General features: G+C 52.2%; 2 protein-coding genes across 4 annotated transcripts in view; one reads left to right on the top strand and one right to left on the bottom strand.

Moving 5' to 3' along the window:
* Positions 1–452: 452 nt before the first annotated feature.
* LOC122374686 (vacuolar protein sorting-associated protein 4-like) lies at positions 453–2,689 on the bottom strand. Its single transcript, XM_043353582.1, has one exon. It carries the CDS (start codon positions 2,451–2,453, stop codon positions 1,131–1,133), a length of 1,323 nt encoding a protein of 440 aa, XP_043209517.1. The 5' UTR covers positions 2,454–2,689; the 3' UTR covers positions 453–1,130.
* Positions 2,690–3,182: 493 nt separating this feature from the next.
* The window catches only part of LOC122374685 (protein Aster-B-like), a 52,639-nt gene continuing 36,470 nt past the window's right edge, over positions 3,183–19,351 (top strand). Inside the window, exons 1-8 of one of the 3 annotated variants that reach the window (XM_043353579.1) lie at positions 3,183–3,289; positions 3,845–4,043; positions 6,782–6,865; positions 8,067–8,292; positions 10,663–10,852; positions 11,143–11,249; positions 11,795–11,971; positions 12,817–12,960. In XM_043353579.1, the coding sequence (XP_043209514.1) occupies positions 3,856–4,043; positions 6,782–6,865; positions 8,067–8,292; positions 10,663–10,852; positions 11,143–11,249; positions 11,795–11,971; positions 12,817–12,960 (1,116 nt within the window). In that variant the 5' untranslated portion in view covers positions 3,183–3,289; positions 3,845–3,855. Of the gene's footprint in view, positions 3,290–3,844; positions 4,044–5,741; positions 5,985–6,781; positions 6,866–8,066; positions 8,293–10,662; positions 10,853–11,142; positions 11,250–11,794; positions 11,972–12,816; positions 12,961–19,351 lie in introns of those variants that run through there. The other 2 variants (XM_043353580.1, XM_043353581.1) reach the window with 2 other exon arrangements.

The following is a 19,351-nucleotide window of genomic DNA, read 5'->3' on the forward strand; positions in this document are numbered from 1 at the left end:
CGCTTCTAAAAAAAAATGTCACCTGAAATAAGCAATGCATGATGCAGCAAACCCAGCAAACGATCCCCGTCCACCGCCAGACGGGGCCTGACAGTGCTGCCATCTGTTCCGCTAGCCTTCGGACCACGTCCTGCCATCTAGTGCCTACAGCGGGCAACGGTGAGACGCACAGGATCAGTCATAGCACGGTTACGTACGGAAGCTCTTATCGCATATGTTCGTATCGCAAATGTGAGGCACCAGGAAATATGCGCACGCATGATATATCAGCTTAACGACGGATGTCGTCACTGACCAAAGAACGTAAAACAAATGTAAACACGGTATTTTAACCGCCTTGGTAGGTAGGGGATAAATCGCATGTGTATAAAAGCAGGCTGCACGTCACAAGCGACAACCGTCCATTCACCATCACAAGTACCACAACCTCGTTTCGCCAAAAATGCCACTCATACTACATCATAAATTTATTGAGAGCCGTCATTTTGCAGATGCCGTCTCCATTCCGCATAATGTCAGATGCAAAGAAGAAATGACGGCCGCAAGCATTTATCTCTCAGTGATTCCAACGCAGCACCATAAGAATTCGAATATAGCACACAGTTCTATGCTCATTATAATACAGCCCAGCAGCCTGCAGCATACGCACAACCACATCACGTGCAAGGCAGTCGGACGGCCCATCCACATGCACTCACTATGTCGGCCCAGTTATCGACCCACAGGTACACATGTTAAATGATAGCAGAGTTTATGCCTTTCCTCCCCCTTAAACAGACTTTCAAATAGCCTCAAAGCATAGATAATTACAGTTGGGTCGGCAGAGGAAAGTGACAAACTGGTTCTACATGTGCTATCATATCACATCACCAGACTGGACATCTAAAAACCAAACCAAATATCACTCAGTCTGTCACGTCCAGTCGTTCATAGCAGACGGGCCATTTTCCAACAAGTGCTGATTGAAGCAGAATGACAGATTCAACTGATGCACTGAACATGAGCATCCCTGCAGCAACATCAGAGCTAGGTGGCTAACCAAAGCTGACAGGACCACTGAAGAGTGCTTTGGTCGTGTCTAAACAGCAAGGACTTTCAAAATCCCACGATCCCCTTCCAGACTGCCCCACTCACCCCTCCATTCCAAAGTCCTCGCAGAACTTCTCCACCTTCTTAAGATCTTCGTCGTTCACGGTCGGCTTGGAGCTGGCCATGGACTTCAGCATGTCGCTCATGTTGACGACTGGCTCCAGCAGCTTGTCGCCGTCGACGTCCATCCAGGACATCTCGATGGCTCCCGGGTCCCCGGGGGAGCAGGGGGTGAGCAGGTCGTCCACCGTGGCGTTGGGGTCCGACCGGGACGGACCCCTCACTCGCTTGAAGTGGGTGGCGGTCTGCACCTTCCTGACGGGCTGCATGAGGGCATCCCGCACCACGATGCTGATGTCAGCGCCGGAGAAGCCCTCAGACTTGTCTCCCAGGGTCCTGAAGTCCTGCTCTGTCAGCATGTGCGGAGTGTTGCCCAGGTGGATTTTGAACATGGCTGCCCTGGCGTGCGACTCCGGGAGGGGAATGTAGATCCTCTTCTCAAAACGTCTGCGGATGGCGGCGTCCAGCACCCACGGGATGTTGGTGGCTCCCAGCACAAGGATGCCATCTGAGTCATTGCCAACACCTTGCATCTGGACCAGGAACTCAGTCTTGATGCGCCTGGCTGATTCAGATTCATTGTCTGATCTTGAAGAGCACAGTGAATCAATTTCATCAATGAAGATGATGGACGGCTTGTGCTCCCTTGCTAGTTCAAACAGGTTTCGCACCAGCTTCTCTGACTCTCCCAGCCACTTTGAGACAAGGTCAGCAGATGAGACTGAAAAGAAAGTCGAGTTTGAGGCCTCTGTTGCCACAGCTTTGGCAAGGTAGGATTTACCTGTTCCTGGGGGGCCAAACAGGAGAATTCCTTTCCATGGCTTTCTCTTGCCAGTGAAAAGATGAGGAAACTTGATGGGTAGGATGACAGCTTCCTTCAGTGACTCCTTTGCAGCATCCAGGCCTGCAACATCTGACCATTTCACATTCAGGTTTTTCTCCATGACAATAGCCCCCTCCAGTTTGGACAACATCTTTTTCTTGTCAGGGTCTGAATCAGAGTCAGAATCAGAGTCTTCCTTTTTCCCACTTCCTCCATCTTTAACAGGCTTCTTGTCCGCTTTACCCTCTTGCTTCTTCAAGTACTCCTTCAGCTTTTCCGCCCTTTCGAGATACTGAATGCACTTAGCACGGATACTTTCTTTCCCCTTTTCTGACTGAGCCTCATATTTCAAAGAGTGAAGGAAATGTTCCACTCCATGTTCATACAGTCTACAAGCTTCTGAGAAGTTTTTCTCGCGATCAGCCTCAGTGGCTTTGGTGACCAAGTCTATGGCCTTTTGCAATGCTGTCCCAGATGCCATTGCAGTAGGCTATTGTGGCGCAGCCAAATGGAAAAATAAATATCGTCTCCCCAGTCTTGGATGTATAGCCACAATAAAGCTGGAGCCAACAAAAATTCAGCAGCTAACACATACTATTAGGCATATCATTCACACCCACTTGATGCAATAAAATTCGTGAAATATCCCCAAACATAGGACTACACCCCACGCCACTTTCGTAAACAATTTACGTTCACGATAAAACCGTAGATCAAGGTTTTAGAAATAAATACCTTGCATTACTTAAAAGAATTTGATGCTAACAAATTACATCATGATACTTCCTATGGAGTTTTTAGTGCTAATCAATGCCAATATTCTTGTAGGTATTTTAAATGTTTTATGGTGAGGAAATATGCAAGTGCAATCATCATGGAAGTATTCTCTTGAAAGAGACAGAGTCCATTAAATTTGCATTGGATCATTGACTTTTTTAGGTCAATGCATATTGCATTGGATCATGAAGTTGCATTTTTTTGACACGTTATTTCTCGTTTTTGCTTTTGAAAAAATGAATAAGTTCACAGATTTTGAAGATCCCTTCATTTTTTTAAAATAATTAACTGTGATGTTATACATGCTATTCATGTAAAACCAAGTAGAACGAAGACTTTGCATTCATGACGTCATTTTAAGGTATGATAGCATCGACTTGATGCAGCTGCTCACGCTCACGTTCAGTGCGTTCACAAAATACTGAACGTCTTATCTGCGCCAATCAGCAGGCTGAAGGGGAAAATGTAGCAGACGAAAAGTTTACCATAGATAAATAAAGTTGAAAAATATACCTACCTACGGAAGCTTGAAGTTAGCCAGTAAGTATGATCAATTTGCATTATTTTTGTGTTTCTGCTTATCAGTTAGGCACTGATGTTGTTTTCTTTTAGTTCATCTGATCAAAGCACAGTTTGAGTTAATATTGGATGGTAAATATCAATATCTAAGCTCAGTTTAAATCATTCCGAGGCTGGTGTGTCCACACAAGTCTCATTGCTAGTGTGGATCAATTTTTACCATTATTTTACGATTATTGGTGATACATGTAAACTCTATCTCTTGTCTTACCTTGCAGTGTGGGCTCGGTACCTAGGTGTAGGGAACATCACAGTCAAGAGCAAAGCTCTAGCACAAGCAGGGACAAGGTGAAAAGGGACAGCATTTCTGTAAAACTATGCATTGATTCTACAGAGTTTTGCCATTAATTGACTTGTTTGCAGTCACTTTTGCTACTGCAGTGATCTAGCACCACTTGATAAGCATAACTTAGCTGTGCTGATCCTGCCACCAGTGGCCTAATTGACCTTATCCAGGAGTGACCTGAGTGACCCTGTAGCCTATGAGTAACCTGCCTGACCCTGTTTCACTGGCAGGCTGAGGGAGGATGTCGGTGGTGCGGCGGCAGCAGCGGCAGTCGGAGGAGCCCGACTTTAGCCTGCCAGACGTGGCTGAGGTGCCTGCACTCAGCTGCCAGCCGCCCAGCAGCCCCGACCAGAGCCCAGAGGCTGATCGCTTCTTCGACACACACGATGATCGTCTGCGCAGACAGTCATCCCGCTCCTCCACCGGCAGGTTAGTCTGGCACCGCTCACCACTGACCATTGTCGGGTGAGGTCCAGTCCGCTTCCTCAGTGAAGGCAGGAGCAGGTAGTCTCTGGGAGATGGATCCTAGCATTATACTGCCTTGGCTATGCAATGCCGCACTACGACACATCTAGCCGGGCTTACCTTCCGAGCAGCTGACTTGAACTGAGATAGTAAATTTACGAGTTTGAGGCTCATAGATGCTATTTGTGATTTAGCATAATGACTTTTGGTAAATATCAATGAAAATCATCAACGTAGACCTTTGGACGAAGATAGCTGAATTGAACGTATCGAAACACAACACGGCGGATTCTGTGACCCTATGCGGGGCCACGTACCGGCTTTCCGTCTCGGGACATCCTCGGTAGGTATCTGGCCACTCCGGTAAGCCCGGTGTAATCCTTTTAACACACTCCATTCGTGAGGCACGCCGCAGCCGGCTGCTTTGTGTACAATGTGATCCTCGTAACGTAGTACTCCGTAGATCTGAGATCGCCCCGTAATCCTACGACAGGTGCCAATTAGCTCCGCGACAAGGCCGGACCGCCGCGGTAATTCGCTTCTGTGGATTGGTCGCCGCAGACGGCTCGAGCCGCCGCGGCACAGGCCCGGGTCAATGCGGCAGATCAGCGTTGCATACGGCCGGCGGCGGTCCGTAGATCGATGGCGGCCGGTCCGCGGCCGCCATCTGGCCCCGCTGGAGCTGCGGGTCTCCGTGACACCGCGCCGCCGCCGGCCATGCGGGTGAACCGACGCATTGAGCGGTTATAAGCGCAGGATGTATGCACATTGCACAACTAGTTGGTGGAGTTCCGAATGGGACGATTTACACAGCAAAGGATATTGAATGGTTGAGAGAACAACGTCGCACTAAATGGTTCGGTAAAGTTTGCTCTTCAAAGGGCCCTGTCAAGTACGCCAACGACCAGCATGATACCGTTTGATGCAGCGCTCGCCGACGATCACTGTAGAGCGTTGTGAGGCCAGATGATACCTGCCAGCCGGGACCGTGCCGAATAAAATCAGCATTGCCGCGAGCTATTGCGGTGGTCTGGTACCCGGCGCTCGCCCGTTGCTAGGCGGACTCCCTGTCAAGGTGAGTTTTGCGGGCGTCGGAATGCCCCACTAATGCATAGCGGGTCCAAACTGGTAGGGTTGCCATCCAAAAGGCAGTATACAGCTCGTTGATATGATTGGCGACGGTTTTGTTTTTGGTATGTGAATTTTATATGGACTTGTAACAATGAGATGGTGTTTTAAACGGACATGTCTTCGGATGAATCATTAAGTGCCGATCCCATTAAATGCTCGTGGCATGCTACGTCGTCTATCGTCAAGTGTGCAAGATTAAATTTATAAGAGCGTCGGGATTGTTCGACATTGCTACGAAACACGTGAAATAAGTGTCGCGTGATATTTCGCCGTAACCCATCGGCTGAATCTTTCAGTTGACACAGTATCAAGGTCAATTAGTCAGACAGCTTTTTATGGTGTTCGCTCACCACCGCTAATCTTTTTCGCTCGCCATTCGGTGCCGCCATTTCCCATAGTCACGGCTCCCCTTACGTGTGACGGCCGATAGCGTATCGCCCGCGAGCGATTAGCAGCGGCGGTCCATCCGTCCGCGCCGGTACAGCGGCACCCCGCGGCGCCCGGTGGACGGCGGGACGGGCGGCCGGTCAGTCCTGTGGCGACCGTCGCGGGATCCTGACGATCGGTCTCACCTGCTGTCGAGAGAGTCTGTGGTGAACGAGAGCGCAGCGGCAGTGAGAGGAAGTGTGGAGATAGTGGCCGAGGAAAGGGCGGCGAGCGGTCCAGGAAAGAGGGAGGAGTGGCAGAGTGAGCGGCCGAGGTCACCGGGAGCAGAATGGGCGTTGCCATTAGCGAGGCGGCTGTGGAGCCCCCGTGCGAGCCAGACAGTCCCAGGTTAGCGTTACGTCCATGGTCGCCCTAATTCCTAATGACATGGCTCTTTGTAACGCGGCAGGAAGTTTATAACGTGAGCTGTGTATGTCAATCTGATTGTGACTAAGCTACACCAAATATCATTAAGCCTAACCCTGAAGTCGACACACAGCTAGTGCCTTCCGTCGATTCACTGACTCGCTGGTCATATCCAAACCACAACGCCAGCACTATTCGGCTTTGTTGAGTGTCGCGATTTTTACCGACCGGCCCATAATCAATGCACGAATCGATAGTAAAACGGACTGGCACCACCGCCGCGAGCCGCTGCATGCATACCCTTCCCCCCGGACCGCGAGTGGTGGCATGTGGTACGCTCTGACGGCGTGACTGTCGCAAATGTCTGGTATCTATGGCCGTTGTTGGTAGTCATGCTGAATTTGTGATAGAAGCGACGCTCGTAAATGTGTCGGTAAATGTGCGACGTGTTCTGGACCGCCGTATTTTTAATGCCATTGCAGTTCATGACAGGAGTTATGCATGTGCTGTATAATTATGTGGGTAATTATTTATCATTTTGGTGTTCACGGTATGCTTAGTTTATCGGTATCATTTGCATAATAAATTGAGCGTCATGCTATTTTAAATATCGAGTTCAAAATGATCAGATTTCTTGCTTGATGATTTTTAGTCTAGTCCCTAGTCACCAAGCCGGTGATGTTTTAGCCGAGTGTCCGTCCTCTCTTACAAACTCGTCACGTCCCTGGTATAACACCTCACCGTCAGCCCCTTATAACCCCCGCCTACCCTCGTTTCAGCCGCAAACTGACGTCGGCACGCTCGTTCGAGAATCTCCACCAGACGGTCTCCTCTCAAAGTCTGCCCGTGCAGGAGAGCAATGGGTGAGTCCAGGACCCCGACCGGTCGGGCCCCGTCCCCTACGCTGGCGCCATGGCAACCCCTCGCGTGTGCAGGCGAAAACACAGACACCACAACGGCGGCCGCCACAGGTTCGTGTGTGTAAATTGGGCGCCGGTCGTAGTGCTGCTTACCGATGGAGTCCCGAAGGAATACGGCGCACCACTTTTGGCGATCGCCCGGGCAGAGTTGCCGACCCTGTCCCTTCAAGATACCGACACGAGATGGAAATTCCACCGCTTTACCGCCTGTATCGAGCTTGTTCCATGAAGTGTGTGCGTCTTGGGGCCTGTGGACTGTGTTGTATGTTTCATAAATGTGTATGTGTCTCAGTGGTAATGTTTGTCCGTTATTGCTATTCTCATTCCTGACCGTCCCCCACGTCTGGTATTTGCTCTGTGTATCTGTTTGACGTCATACACTCAGCTGTCCACCGGTCACTGTCTGCTCGGCCATGTGCGGAGGCACGTCTGTACTGTATACCGGCCGAGATGTGACGTCACACTGGCCGGCGTGTGACTGCACGGCTGTGCTGTATACCGGCCGAGGTGTGAGGTCGCACTGGCCGGTGAGTTCCGGCCGAGTCCGTCCGTGTGGTCGCTGCCGTGTGGTGTGGGTTGAGTTTTGGTAGTGTCAGCTGACGTCTTCTCTGTCATCTGTCCCGAGTAGCTCCTTAGAGGTAAATGAGGTGTGTTGCACATTTATTCGCCGCGGCCGTCCTGCAGTGCTCGACAGTACGTTTCAACATGCTATCTCGTTTATGGGTCTCGAAGACTCAGGAAACTAGCTGTAGGACTGTTACCAAGGTGCAATGTGTCGTGAGTTTCCGCATGTGTGTCTGTTAAACTCGGTTTTATCGCCTGGTTTCATGACATGCCCAGTCACCATCCACTGCTGGTATATCCGGTATCGTCGCCCATCATGGTGCCTGTATCGTGATTCGCACTATTTGCGATACCGTGCGTGTATCGTATTACCCGTCCCGGTGTCATGCTGTGGTGTGCCGTTCGTTAATCTCGCCTCTAGTTTTGCGTGTTTGTGTCGGGTTTATATGTATTGTGTGCGGTGCGCCGCAGGTGTAGGGCATATCTGCAGGCATAGCCTGTCATTCCCTGTCATTCCTCTCTCAATGGGCGCATCTCTCTCCAACCACCGTGTAACTCTCATTTTACCCACCCCCACCAGGTCATCTACGGGCCCAACGCTGCACCGGTCTGCCAGCAGTCACAGCACGCCCCTTCCCGGCGGCGGTGGAGGGGGCGGAGGGTCCGGTCACAGACGCTCCAACAGCGGCGCGGCGATGGCTCCGGCAGGTCCCCCGTCCCCGTCCACCGCCGGCCCGGGACTGCAGGAACAGAGTCGGGCCGCTTCGGAGACCGCCCGAGACGGACTGGGCGACTTCAGTCGACAGGTGAGACTTGGAGAGGGAGAGAGGCGAGGATAAACAGGAGGGTAGTCACGAAAAAGGAAGGAAGCAAATAATTTTGTGGTGGAACTTGTGTCTCGCCGTCTCGGTCGATGAATAACTAGTGAGTCGTCCAGTGGCCAAAGTTTTAAGTACGATTAATCAAAGATGGCGTTTTGATTTTGCCTGCAATCCCGAAATGACTCGGGCGTCTACAGAACCGTCAGACGTCAAACAAACTTTTATATCTCTAAATTATTCATCAGTGTTCTCGGGTAGAATCCAGGTCGGCTCAATGGGAAGACGCTCTGCTGAATTGACGAGGCTATCTGCGCGGAGTGCCTTGATCAAGTTGGACTTTGATAATGCATTGTCTTCCTGAGCCCGATTGCTCCCCTGGATTAGTTCGTAGTAGGTGCTGTCACTGTAGGCAGCTGTTAGTGGGCACGACATACGATCTTTTGGTGTGTACTGTTATCTGGAGCATCCTTTTGGTACCAAATTTGTGCGGTTCCTGTTGTTTATTAATGGCAGCTTGTTCGCCTTTCGGTAACACGGTACTGATTCCGATGTTTGTAAGCTATTTTACAGAAGCGGAAAATCATCAGCCCTTGTAGGGGAGGAGGGGGTCGATGCCACCATCATCAACTATTCATTGTCTGAGGCGGATAACTTTTACTGACCTGACCTGACGTGACCTGATGTCCAGCAGGCGCTGAGCGACCCCCGAGGTCCTGGTCACCGGCCCACTTCACGGCTTTGTGTGTGTTTGTGTGGCTTCAGTCGCTCCTAGGCTCGCGCCGTGAACTGCCATTGCCGCCCCGCCGCCCGGCGTGTTTGTCTGAGTGAACTTTGTCCCCGTTCGGTGTCAATATTAGCGGCTGCTGGCGGCCCAAGACGCTAACACGAATGATGTCGCATATAAACATAACATTCACTGGGTGCTTCCTATGTGATCGCATATTTCTGGTAACCACAAATAGCAAGGTTCAATTGGGTTCATCACCATCAAATAACATTTGGATGTTTCGCTGCATTGCGTCTGTCCCGGTTACCATGACAACTTGCGGGGCTAGTGGTGCCTTTAGCCGCTAATATTGTTACGCCCAGCTGGAACTGAGAGTCCTTTTGTGGATATTGGTCTCTGTGAGTGGAGTCTGCAGTGGTTTGGAGGCCGGATGGGGACTTCCTCCTCCGAGTGATGTGGAGTTGAGTGCCTGGAGTGGTGTGCAGTTAGCTACACTTACATTGGTATTCTGCGGGACAAGCTAATTTTCGATTAATTATTTACGTTATGATTAATTTTTAATGCTAGGCAATAAGTATGAACATGCAGTGTTTGTCTTATTAACGACCTTGAATATTATCTCAACAAAATAGGAAGAAAGTGCGCTTTCTTATGCATGTTGTTAAGTGAACTTCTTTTATTATCTTCCTATGTCCCGAAGTGGATAACGTCATATGTTGCCTCACATATGCACTTTAATTTTTACCATCAATTAAGTGAGTGACAAATGATATGCCCGAATGGCGCAAATGCTCGACCCGAATGCAATACGAGTGTTAGCGTCAAACAGATCCAAAGTCTTTGAATTATAAGTTTTTTTTTTGCCACCATCAGAGTCAGATATTGGTGGCCTCAGCCGTTCCGCCTGCCGAACAGGCGTTATCAGTTCGGTTTCGTTATCAGTTCGGTTTCATGTCCTGTTATCATCCTGCTTTTTAGCCAGACGGTTTTCCCTAATTGGCTCAGTCTCTTTTTTATAAGATCGGAGATTCATTTGGCTTAGCGCAAATGTATAAAGCGTTTTCTTCCGAAACATTGACGCTTCAGCACTTCAAATCGTCGCGTATTGGTTTGTTTGATATGGCAACTAACCCGACAGCTTTGGGTCAGATAGCGCTATGTAGGCAGCATGTTACATAGGCCAACTTCCTTTGGTACTATGCCTTGAGTTTATGAAATTTTCCTTACAGGCTTCCTTCCCGAATCAAGACTTTATCAAGTCTCGTAGTTTCAGGAATGTGTCGCTTTACGCTTTGGTGTGACAGTTGAACCATGCTAGTCTTGTATTCTGATGTAAACGGTACAAGTGAATGATTCTGTTGTTTAGTGCCGAATATTTTTTAGGATGTCTTGTGTGAACTTATGAACATTGAACATGCATACTTCCTTCCTCTTCTCGTTTTCTCAGTGTCTATCATATCAACTATGCATTCCGTGAGCCCAGGCGTGTTCCTGCTTTTCTCTTTCATCGAGCTTGGCCAATGGTCATACCCCTATCCCCTTACCTGTCCTCTCAGACTGTCGATCGAGACTCTGTCCCCCTCCCCTCCACCCCTCTGTGTGACCTGACCTGACCTTTCGACCGTCAGGAGGCGGGCAGCGAGGCGAGTCTCTCGGTGACTCGGCCCGACTCCACGCGCTCCTCCGACTCGGGCAGGAAGGAGAGTAAGCGGGCGCGCCGCACGCCCTGGTACAGCCTGCTGCGGAACACGTACAAACAGCGCTGCGACGAGTTCCGACGCACCTTCGAGATACCGTCCGACGAGCGGCTCATTGTCGGTCAGTGGGGGAAGGGCGGGCGGGGGGGGGACTGGAGCTGCGGGTGGGGAACTGAGAGGGCGGGGAGGGTGAACAGGAACCATCGGAGGTGGGACACGGTGTGCAGGATAGTGGGTCTTGACTAGCTTACTTGTTGTCCGTTGACCGTTATCGAGGTACGTTTGGCCTATTCGTTTTTCTTTCTTTCTTTCGTCTTTTGCGCCTCTGATGTCAATGCTTTCGAGAGGCGGCCTCGTGGCCTGCGCGAATGCGCCCGTCTCCTGACTCTCTCGCCCCCCTTCCCCCGGCAGACTACTCGTGCGCCCAGGTAGACGTCGGTAAAATGATCTACCACGGCCGGCTGTACATCTCCCAGAACTACATCTGCTTCACTTCCAACATCTTCAAGTGGAACGTGGTACGGTGTCTGACGTGGGTGTCGGGGACGTGGTACAGTGTTTGACATGGTTGCCGACTGCCGGGGGATGTGGGTGGGGTGTCGGGGGGGGGGGCGTGGAAGTAGGTTTGGGCGTGCCTGACTTCCCGGAAGGAAAGAGATAGCTCAGTGGGTATGGCGTAACCACCCGGGGCTGTTATCAGGCGGTTGTGGGTGGCCATCCGGTGTTGCATATGCTTTTATGGTTTCCGTCGTGTGTGCATTGTGTTTATCAATGGGTGGGAGTGACACAGAACTGGATGTCTGAATTTCATGGATGAATCAAATCAACACTGTCACCGTTGACATGCAACTTGTAAGATTCTTTACCGTAGCCGTAAAACACTTTTATTGTAATTCACCAAAAGTCATTGTCTCTTATCTGCCTATCTCGGTGCGTACTAAGTATCATGAGAGTATTAGCGGTCGTTTTCCTGTGTTTTCTCCGCCCTGCGACTCTTCTTCCCCTTGTCACGTCTCCACGAGATGAACACGACCCTCTCACTGTCACATTCCCCTGCCGTCAGTCTTTCTGCGTGGCTCTGCGGGAGGTGCGGGCCATCACCAAGATGAACGTGCTCGTCTTCCCATCGGGAATCAACATAGAAACGGCCTCCGAGAAATACGTACTCAGTTCCTTCGCCTCCCGGGACCGCGCCTTTGTAAACATTGAGAACATCTGGCGAAACTGTATCGACAAGCAGGTGCGTGGTGGGGGAGGATGGGATGGTAGGTTGGTGAGGGAGGGGAGGGTGTATTGGCGATGTGTTGTTGGGGATTGGATTGACATTGCGCAAGGGAAGGTGGCAGTTACTATGGCGATTTTATAGGTGCTGCTAGTGGCTCTCGGTGGATGAAGGTGCACCGACTGTGAGACATGTAGGTGGCGCGCCAATCGGTATACCGCTGCAGTATGCACTGTGCAGCAAACGATGTGTCTTATCCTACTCAAACCTATTCTAACAATGTAGTGCCAAGAGTCTGAAACGAAAGCATTAGCTTCGCTTCTGACCCGGGCTTCTGCAATAAAATGTATCTCTTATTCCACTTTGAATTTAACTTAAAGTCGTTCGTCTCATCTCGCATATTTGGATTACTTTTCTCCCCGCTCACAATCGTTGTAACCGTTATCATGCTCTACGTTATTTACATAATTGGAATGCCGATATTTCTCGACATCTTTCGCCGTCTCAGACATGAGCCGGAACAATTTCCATTAGTGACAAATTGCGGGTGTGGGTTGTATGTTTCCACCGCCAAGTCACGTTGCCCCGGTAACGTACTGCTGACAAGCTCATTGTGTATTCGACGTCTCCTAGCAACCGTGTCGTTAGCGGCACCGAGCTCTTCTTCGATAAAGGCGCCGAGTCTACCACAGACCGAGCTCTTCCGTCCTTGGAAGCCGGAAGTCTCGTACCGCTCCTGCCGCTTACGTGATATCCATACGCTTCCCCTGAACTGTCAACCCTCCCTTGTCCCATCCCGTCATTTTGTGCCGCTCCCGTGACTCCGTGACGCTCCCCGTGACGTGTTGTGTCACCATGGCCAGGTGTTGTCTGCGTCACAGCTGTGGCAGATGGTCCACGAGTTGTACGGTTCCGAGCTCGGTCTGACCAGTGACGACGACGACTACGTGGACCCCAGCGCAGAGGACGACTCGTCCAACAAACTGCGCGCCAGAAAAGCAGCAAGGGTGAGTGCTGGAGGGGAAGGAGGGGAGGAGGGAAATAGTAAGAAGCAGGGAGTGCCTAAGGACCCAGTACAGTCCGAATCAGGGACTGTACTGGTGAAAGTGAATTTTGACTGGATCCTGTAACCCATTGACAGCTTGATCAGACTGTGCACAAACCGTATCGCTTCTAATCTCAGGCGACAAAAGTTTCAGCAGGGTTGTGAGCCGTTGTGCTCGTCTTGTCAATGGTCGTTTGCGGTGGATTGGAAGTAACAGCAGTGTGTGTTCCTTTTCGGCATTGTGGGAGACCGTATGCTCCATGATCAGTGTGGCTCCAGTAAATGCCACAGGTGCAGGCGTCCAGACGTGAATGACAACCGTTTTCCATAGCGAAATGTACTCACGCCACGACAAAACGTGGCGTCATTCCTTGCACTGCGGCCATTTGATGAACATGACATACCGTTGCGTGTTCTATGCACCCATCCCTCTTCGGTTTAATATTCGGTCGTTCTGTAAATATGGTGCTGTATGGGACGTTAATTGCCACGTACGGTAATTTAATGATCGTTTACGTCCAGTGAAGCTGACATTCATCTTTGACTGCTTCCGTGCTGGATATGCAGTTCGATTCAGACATGGAACGAAAGGGGTGGAAATTTCCTCTTCGCTCACTAAATCGCAGCTTCCACGTTTGCGTTTCGTTGTTAGAATAGGCAGGAAGCATGATATTGTCTGGAGAAGGATGGCATCGTTCGGGAGGGCATTACTTGATGCTCATAAGTTCATTACATCCGATATTGACCCCTTGTTAATTTTCTTTCGAGAGCACCGATTTCAGCTCACACAAAAATAAAACATTTTAGGAATCCCCTTCATTGCCTTAAATTGTCGTAATTCGGCTCCTTCATTTTGTTCGTGACTATCACCTACATTCTATTCCTGTCAAATGCGTGTATGCCTGCTGGACTGTCCCATCCATTGATTCCCCTTCATACATCCTGCTTACATTGTGTGAACCAACTGCCAAGGCTCACGCACAGACCTAGCGCCGCTCGCTGGGCGACTGGTGTCCGGTGAATGGTTCGACCGCCCCCATTGTCAGCCCCAGGGGACGGCAGTCGCGCTGCTCAACACGCCAATGGCCGCGGCCGTGTAACATGGCTACCCCCTCCCCTCCCTCCATCGCTGTCACTGTTATGGTGGTGCCGTAATGGCATTTGGTGTTTGACGGTTCGGTATTGTAGCCGCGCGGGGGTGCGCTGACAGCCGCCGCGCGAGGTGTGGTAAGGTTCGCGAGGGACGCTTTGGCCAGGATTGATCTAATGGCGTGCATGTTTGCGTATTTACTTGTAAGGTGATGGAATAGATTGCACATCATGGTCCATGAGTAGCGACTGCGACGCTCCATGCTATTGCTGACCAAGTGACCGAGTTACTGTGCCAGACGACTTACCACTATGCAGATTTCCACGATATTCGTATCAGAGAGTCGCCAGCTACACAAGCGCTTCATACCTAAGCGGTTTCAGCGCTGTGGCCTGTCACTGGAGTGGTGCCAGCGGACGCGTCTCTGGGCCCGTCCATGAGCCCGCAGTGTTGCATTGGGGGCGGCCTGCTCGGGGCACGCTCACGAGCTTAGTCTGCTCCATCGTCTCTGCTTAATGGCTTAGTCCTCTCGATGGTCTCTGAGCCCGCTATAAGAGCCCGGGAGTTCGCTCTATCAACCAGAGGTCAATTCTTATAATCTCCGTGACTGCTTGCCGTCATGGAGCTTACAGCAGCCCAATTTATGGCCGCTTCCTCTGTTTCTATTCTCTGATCTCTGATAGATCTCTGACCTATGCTGATAGCTGAGAGCCCTTCTGTCACCCCGTCTCTCCTCTCACAAAGCCCGCTCCATGCCCGCTGTATCGTCTCGGTGTTCTGAACGGGTGAGTCACTATGGTACCGGCCCCTATGTCAGGTCGGACCCGCGAGCCAGACTTCTGACTGGCCGTAATGCCGAGATGACGGGCGGAATCCATTGGTTTGGGTCTCCAGTTCTGTATCTGACTCCGAATGTGGTTGTAACTGGATCGGAGTAAACTCATACTCAAGATTGAAGTAATTGATTATAATTATGCACTTCTGTGTGATTAGTTGTCACTTGTCAGTTGATGTTATTCAACCATAGAGCACTTATATCTAAGTATATAGTGATCTATCATTTCACTAAATACAATACGGTGCGGATATTATTCTTAGCATACTTTGCATCAAGCAATCGGTATCTGCTCGTTAGTGGCCAGCCCTCTTTGCTGGACTATCCATTATTCAGTCCTATCTAGCAACACTAAACCCTTGACACATGCCGTCGCGGATCAGACGGATTTCCGTTTCCACTCGGTGTTTCGGGCTTCCTATCGTCGCCACACACTGACATCAGTGGCCACTATCGGCCCCTGTTGTGTAAAAATGCCCACAGATCGGTCCGGTAGGGAGGGCGGCCGCGACCGCAGGGCCCCGGTGCCAAAGGCCGGCTAATTTTAGTCGCCGTCACCACTGCTTTGCTGCCAAAGAGCTGTTTGCTTTTGGTCGCTGATTATGCGCTCACGCAGCTGTTTTGCTGGCTAGGAGTGGACTGGAGGTCATATATCGTCGATAGCTGGCTGTTTCGCAGTGTTTAGGTGAGGTCGGCAATAAATTGGCGGTATTTATGCGCCCGGTCTGTAGATTTGGCTGCCGATTGGTCTGATGACGTGATTTGTGTGGAATGTGATTGCTCGTGGATCTGCATGGCGGGAGCGGTGCGCAAGATTTTTTTTTGTTCTGTGTTGCAGTATTCTGTTGGCTCTAAAACGGAGGATAAAGGTCATGTTTGGGTTGGCGCAGGATTGTCTGGTCCTTTTCATATCGAATGTTGTTATGTGGGATGTGCTTGCTCAGATGAGAGCAGTCGAGAACAATTGAAATGAAAATATTCAGGCATTGTATCCTCGTTGAGTCGTCCTAAACAACTGAACTATCGAAAAGCAAAGTGATATCTTGTTCGAATAGCGGTTATCAGGGGCCTGGTGTCTACCAGTCTTGGGATCTCTTTTTACTAGAATGGGTCGCTGGTGTCGCCTATCTGCCCGTCGATGCGGTTTTGGCTCGGTCGGCGGACGCCGCAGGTGGTCCGACATTCACCGATACGGGATCTGATGCCTGCCCCATGTTCAGCGGACATCAGCTGCCAGCTCCCGGCTCTCCAACCGACCCTGGAGTGACATACCGGCCGGTTCAGAGCGTCAGACCCCTGGCAGCGGAGAGCGTGCGCTGGCGGCGGGCGGTCCGTGGGCCAGCTGGCAGCGGCTCGCGCTGGCCGACCGTGGCCCGGTGACCCCGGCGGGCCGACGGCAGAGAGGGCGGTCAGTGGGGCGCAGACTGGCGCTACAGAGGGCTGAGGGAGCTCCCAGAGGACCTCAGAGAGCTGGTGTGCTGGAGGGTGAACTCTTGTGAGCTCAGAAGGACTGTTGTGGAAGAGGTGAACGTTACAATAACGAAATCTGGGAAGATCGGCGGCGGCTTCTTTCTCTGCGAAGCGTGCAATTGATGCACTGAGGCTGCTTCCTCATCCGTTCGCGCCTCGAAGGCCAGAGCTGGGATGGTGGACCACCCCGAGCCAGTGAATACCGCCCCAGAGGACCACGAGCCGCCCCCGCCACCGGCGCCCCCAGCCGCGTCGTCCGCGGCTCCGGCCGACGCGCCGGCCTCTGCGGCCGCCCCGCCGGGCCGTGGCAGCGTCTGTGACCTGCTGCTGCTGACAGACATGGCCGGAGAGGGACTGTGCCTGCTGGAACTGTACCAGAGGCAGAAACAGTGAGAGCCGTGGCTCTGTGAGTTCATGATAGTTAGATAGTACGTGAGAGTGCGTGAACGCTTGACCCTCGTGATTCTGCGAGTCAGTACTTCAATGAGCGCCATGAGTCTGTGAACTCGTGAGTGTCTGAACTGAGTGATCCTGTGAGCACCTCTAAGCTAGCGATGGCGGCCGGCTCGTCGGGCGGCTCCTCTCCGGTGGGCAGCAGCTCTCCCCAGACCGGCCGTTCCCAGCTGTCGGCCAGCGGCTCCCCTCAGCCGGGCCGCTCGCACTCGACCGGCTCCAGCCCGCCGGCCTCAGCGCTGAGCCCGCTCTGTGCCGGCGCTGTGGCTGCCGCCGGCGGCCCGCTGGCCGGCCTGGTGCTGCCACAGGTGGTTGTGGCACAGCCGCCACACCAGCGCCGCCGGCGACACACAGTCATGGCCGCGCCCGAGGTAGGTACCCGCCGCCGGCGAGTACTGACATCTGGCGGCCGGAGGGTGAAGTAGAGGTTCGGTAGGCTGCCGCGGGTAGTTAGGAGCGGCGTTTTGTGTTTATTTTATCACGCTGGCTGAGGTCATGTGGTATTCGTGAAACGTGCGACGAATGTGCTCGGTTTTCTGTGTATGTTTCCATTGATTGGACCTCATTTCGAATGGCTATTTCCGTTAGCCTTGCTAACCTACGAAGCCACCAATTTTCAGGCTTCGCATGTCTCCGGATTGTAACTAAGAGGTCTCAACACGTCTAACCAGGCACTTAGCTACTTCGTCGACCAAATGAGTCGTTAGTCTTCTGTTATGACCATGGAGACAGCCGAGGGGCGGAGCGGACGCGTCTCGTGACATGGCACGTGTCAGGCCGTCTGGTCCGGTCGGCAGCTGGGCAGTGCGGCGGCGGCAGTGACAGGCTTCAGTTCAGTCCAGTGTGGTCCAGTTCTGACGGGTGTGAAAGAAGATACCGGGCAGAGGTCTCTGATAGATCAGAGGGATACCATTGAGACGTTTGGCTGACGTCGACGAGAGGCGTGAAAAGGCTGAGTGGTCAGCTTGTCATCGGAGACTTTTCATGGTGCTTAGCTGAGTTTGTCAAAGCGCTGGAGGTTGTGTCTCCACTAGACCTGTCTTTGGCTTTACTCTGAGACTGACAGCGCCGTGAAGTCGTCTACTGTCGCTCCCCACTGCCGTCTGTCAGTCTCCGCGGAGTGCCGTGCGCCGCAGCAGTGAGCGGACTGCAATGCGCCTGCCGATGTCACGCCGAAAGGCTGGTCGATGGCCTGAAGCCCCTCGGTCGGCGGTGGACGGCGCGCCGGCCGACTGGCCGCTGGTGCTGGGCAGACGGCCGCCGTCCGCCGCCGGACGCGAGGTGCTCAGTGAGCCGAGCATGGCGGCCGGGCCGCGCAGCCGGTCTCCGCGCTGGCTGCACCGGCACCGCCGGCAGGCGGCCGGCAGCCCCGTCTCCGCCTCCGCCTCCGTTTCTGCCCTACGGCCCAGACCCCTTTCGGTAAGTGTGAGATGGTTCCGGCGGCTCGTCGCTTCGTAAATATATGTGCCGTCGGTGCATGCTGATCGTACGATCTGACTCCTGTCTTAGAGCTCGTTCCTTCATCCTTGAGCTAAGAGTGTTAGTTCTGCTGTATTGCCCCTCGGATATTATGTAACGTTATTTACTTCGGTTGTGATTTTCGGCATTTGATAAAGACGGGGCCCATCCTCATTTTTGCGGCATTGCAAGCTCTGGAACTTTTTCATTCCCTGTTTTCCGTCATCATCAGAGGGCCATTGGCCATTATTTCGACCTCTGTACCAACGCGTCGTGTGCAGGTGATCTTTGTGATCGCAGAGTGGATAAACACTCGTATGATAAGTGCCTGTTTGAACGGTTGTTTGAAGGCGGTCGGTTCCTCTCGCCACATGCGTTCTGAGTCCAAAAGGGCAGCTCTGGTGGCGCCATCCACTATCTGCGGCCGGCCTATGGGCTCGGAGTGGCTGTGATGCGCTTTGATACACTCCGATACACTGACCTTTGATTACTGTCGGACAGCTGGCGCAAGATGGTGGCCACGCGGTCAGCACTTGACATGTTCCTTCTGGCGGCACGGTGACAGGGTGTCAGGGGGCGGAATCGTTCCATCCTCCCCGGCAGCCCACTCCCCAGAAGGTCACTACCGTCAGAGTCCAGTGAAGGGGGTCTGCAACTGAGGGCGACAGCGCGAGGGATGCTGAAAAGGAACCGTGTGTCAACAGGCTAAGCTTATGTTGTCCATATGTTGGAGACTATGGCGAACGTCAGGCTGAAACGCGCGGTCTTTTCTCTGAGGTTGGGCCAACTGTGATTAGTTGAATCACGTGAATCTTATCGGGCATGGGAAGATTATGTGTTTGAGTCAGGCTTTGCTTAGTCGGTCAACAAATAGTGAAACACTGGGTGAGTCGGCCTGTCGATATACGAGTATGTGTGTTGTGCGTTCCCTCCCTCCTCTATCCGTGACTCCGGGACAGACCCAGCCATTCGCAGAACGGTGACCGTAGCGCCCGACTCGTATCGCCATGATAAGGAGCCACATCACCTGCTAGAGGGCCGACGGGG

Source organism: Amphibalanus amphitrite, unplaced genomic scaffold (assembly GCF_019059575.1).
Source record: "Amphibalanus amphitrite isolate SeventyFive unplaced genomic scaffold, NRLGWU_Aamphi_draft 001695F_arrow, whole genome shotgun sequence".
NCBI classification, from domain to species: domain Eukaryota; kingdom Metazoa; phylum Arthropoda; class Thecostraca; order Balanomorpha; family Balanidae; genus Amphibalanus; species Amphibalanus amphitrite.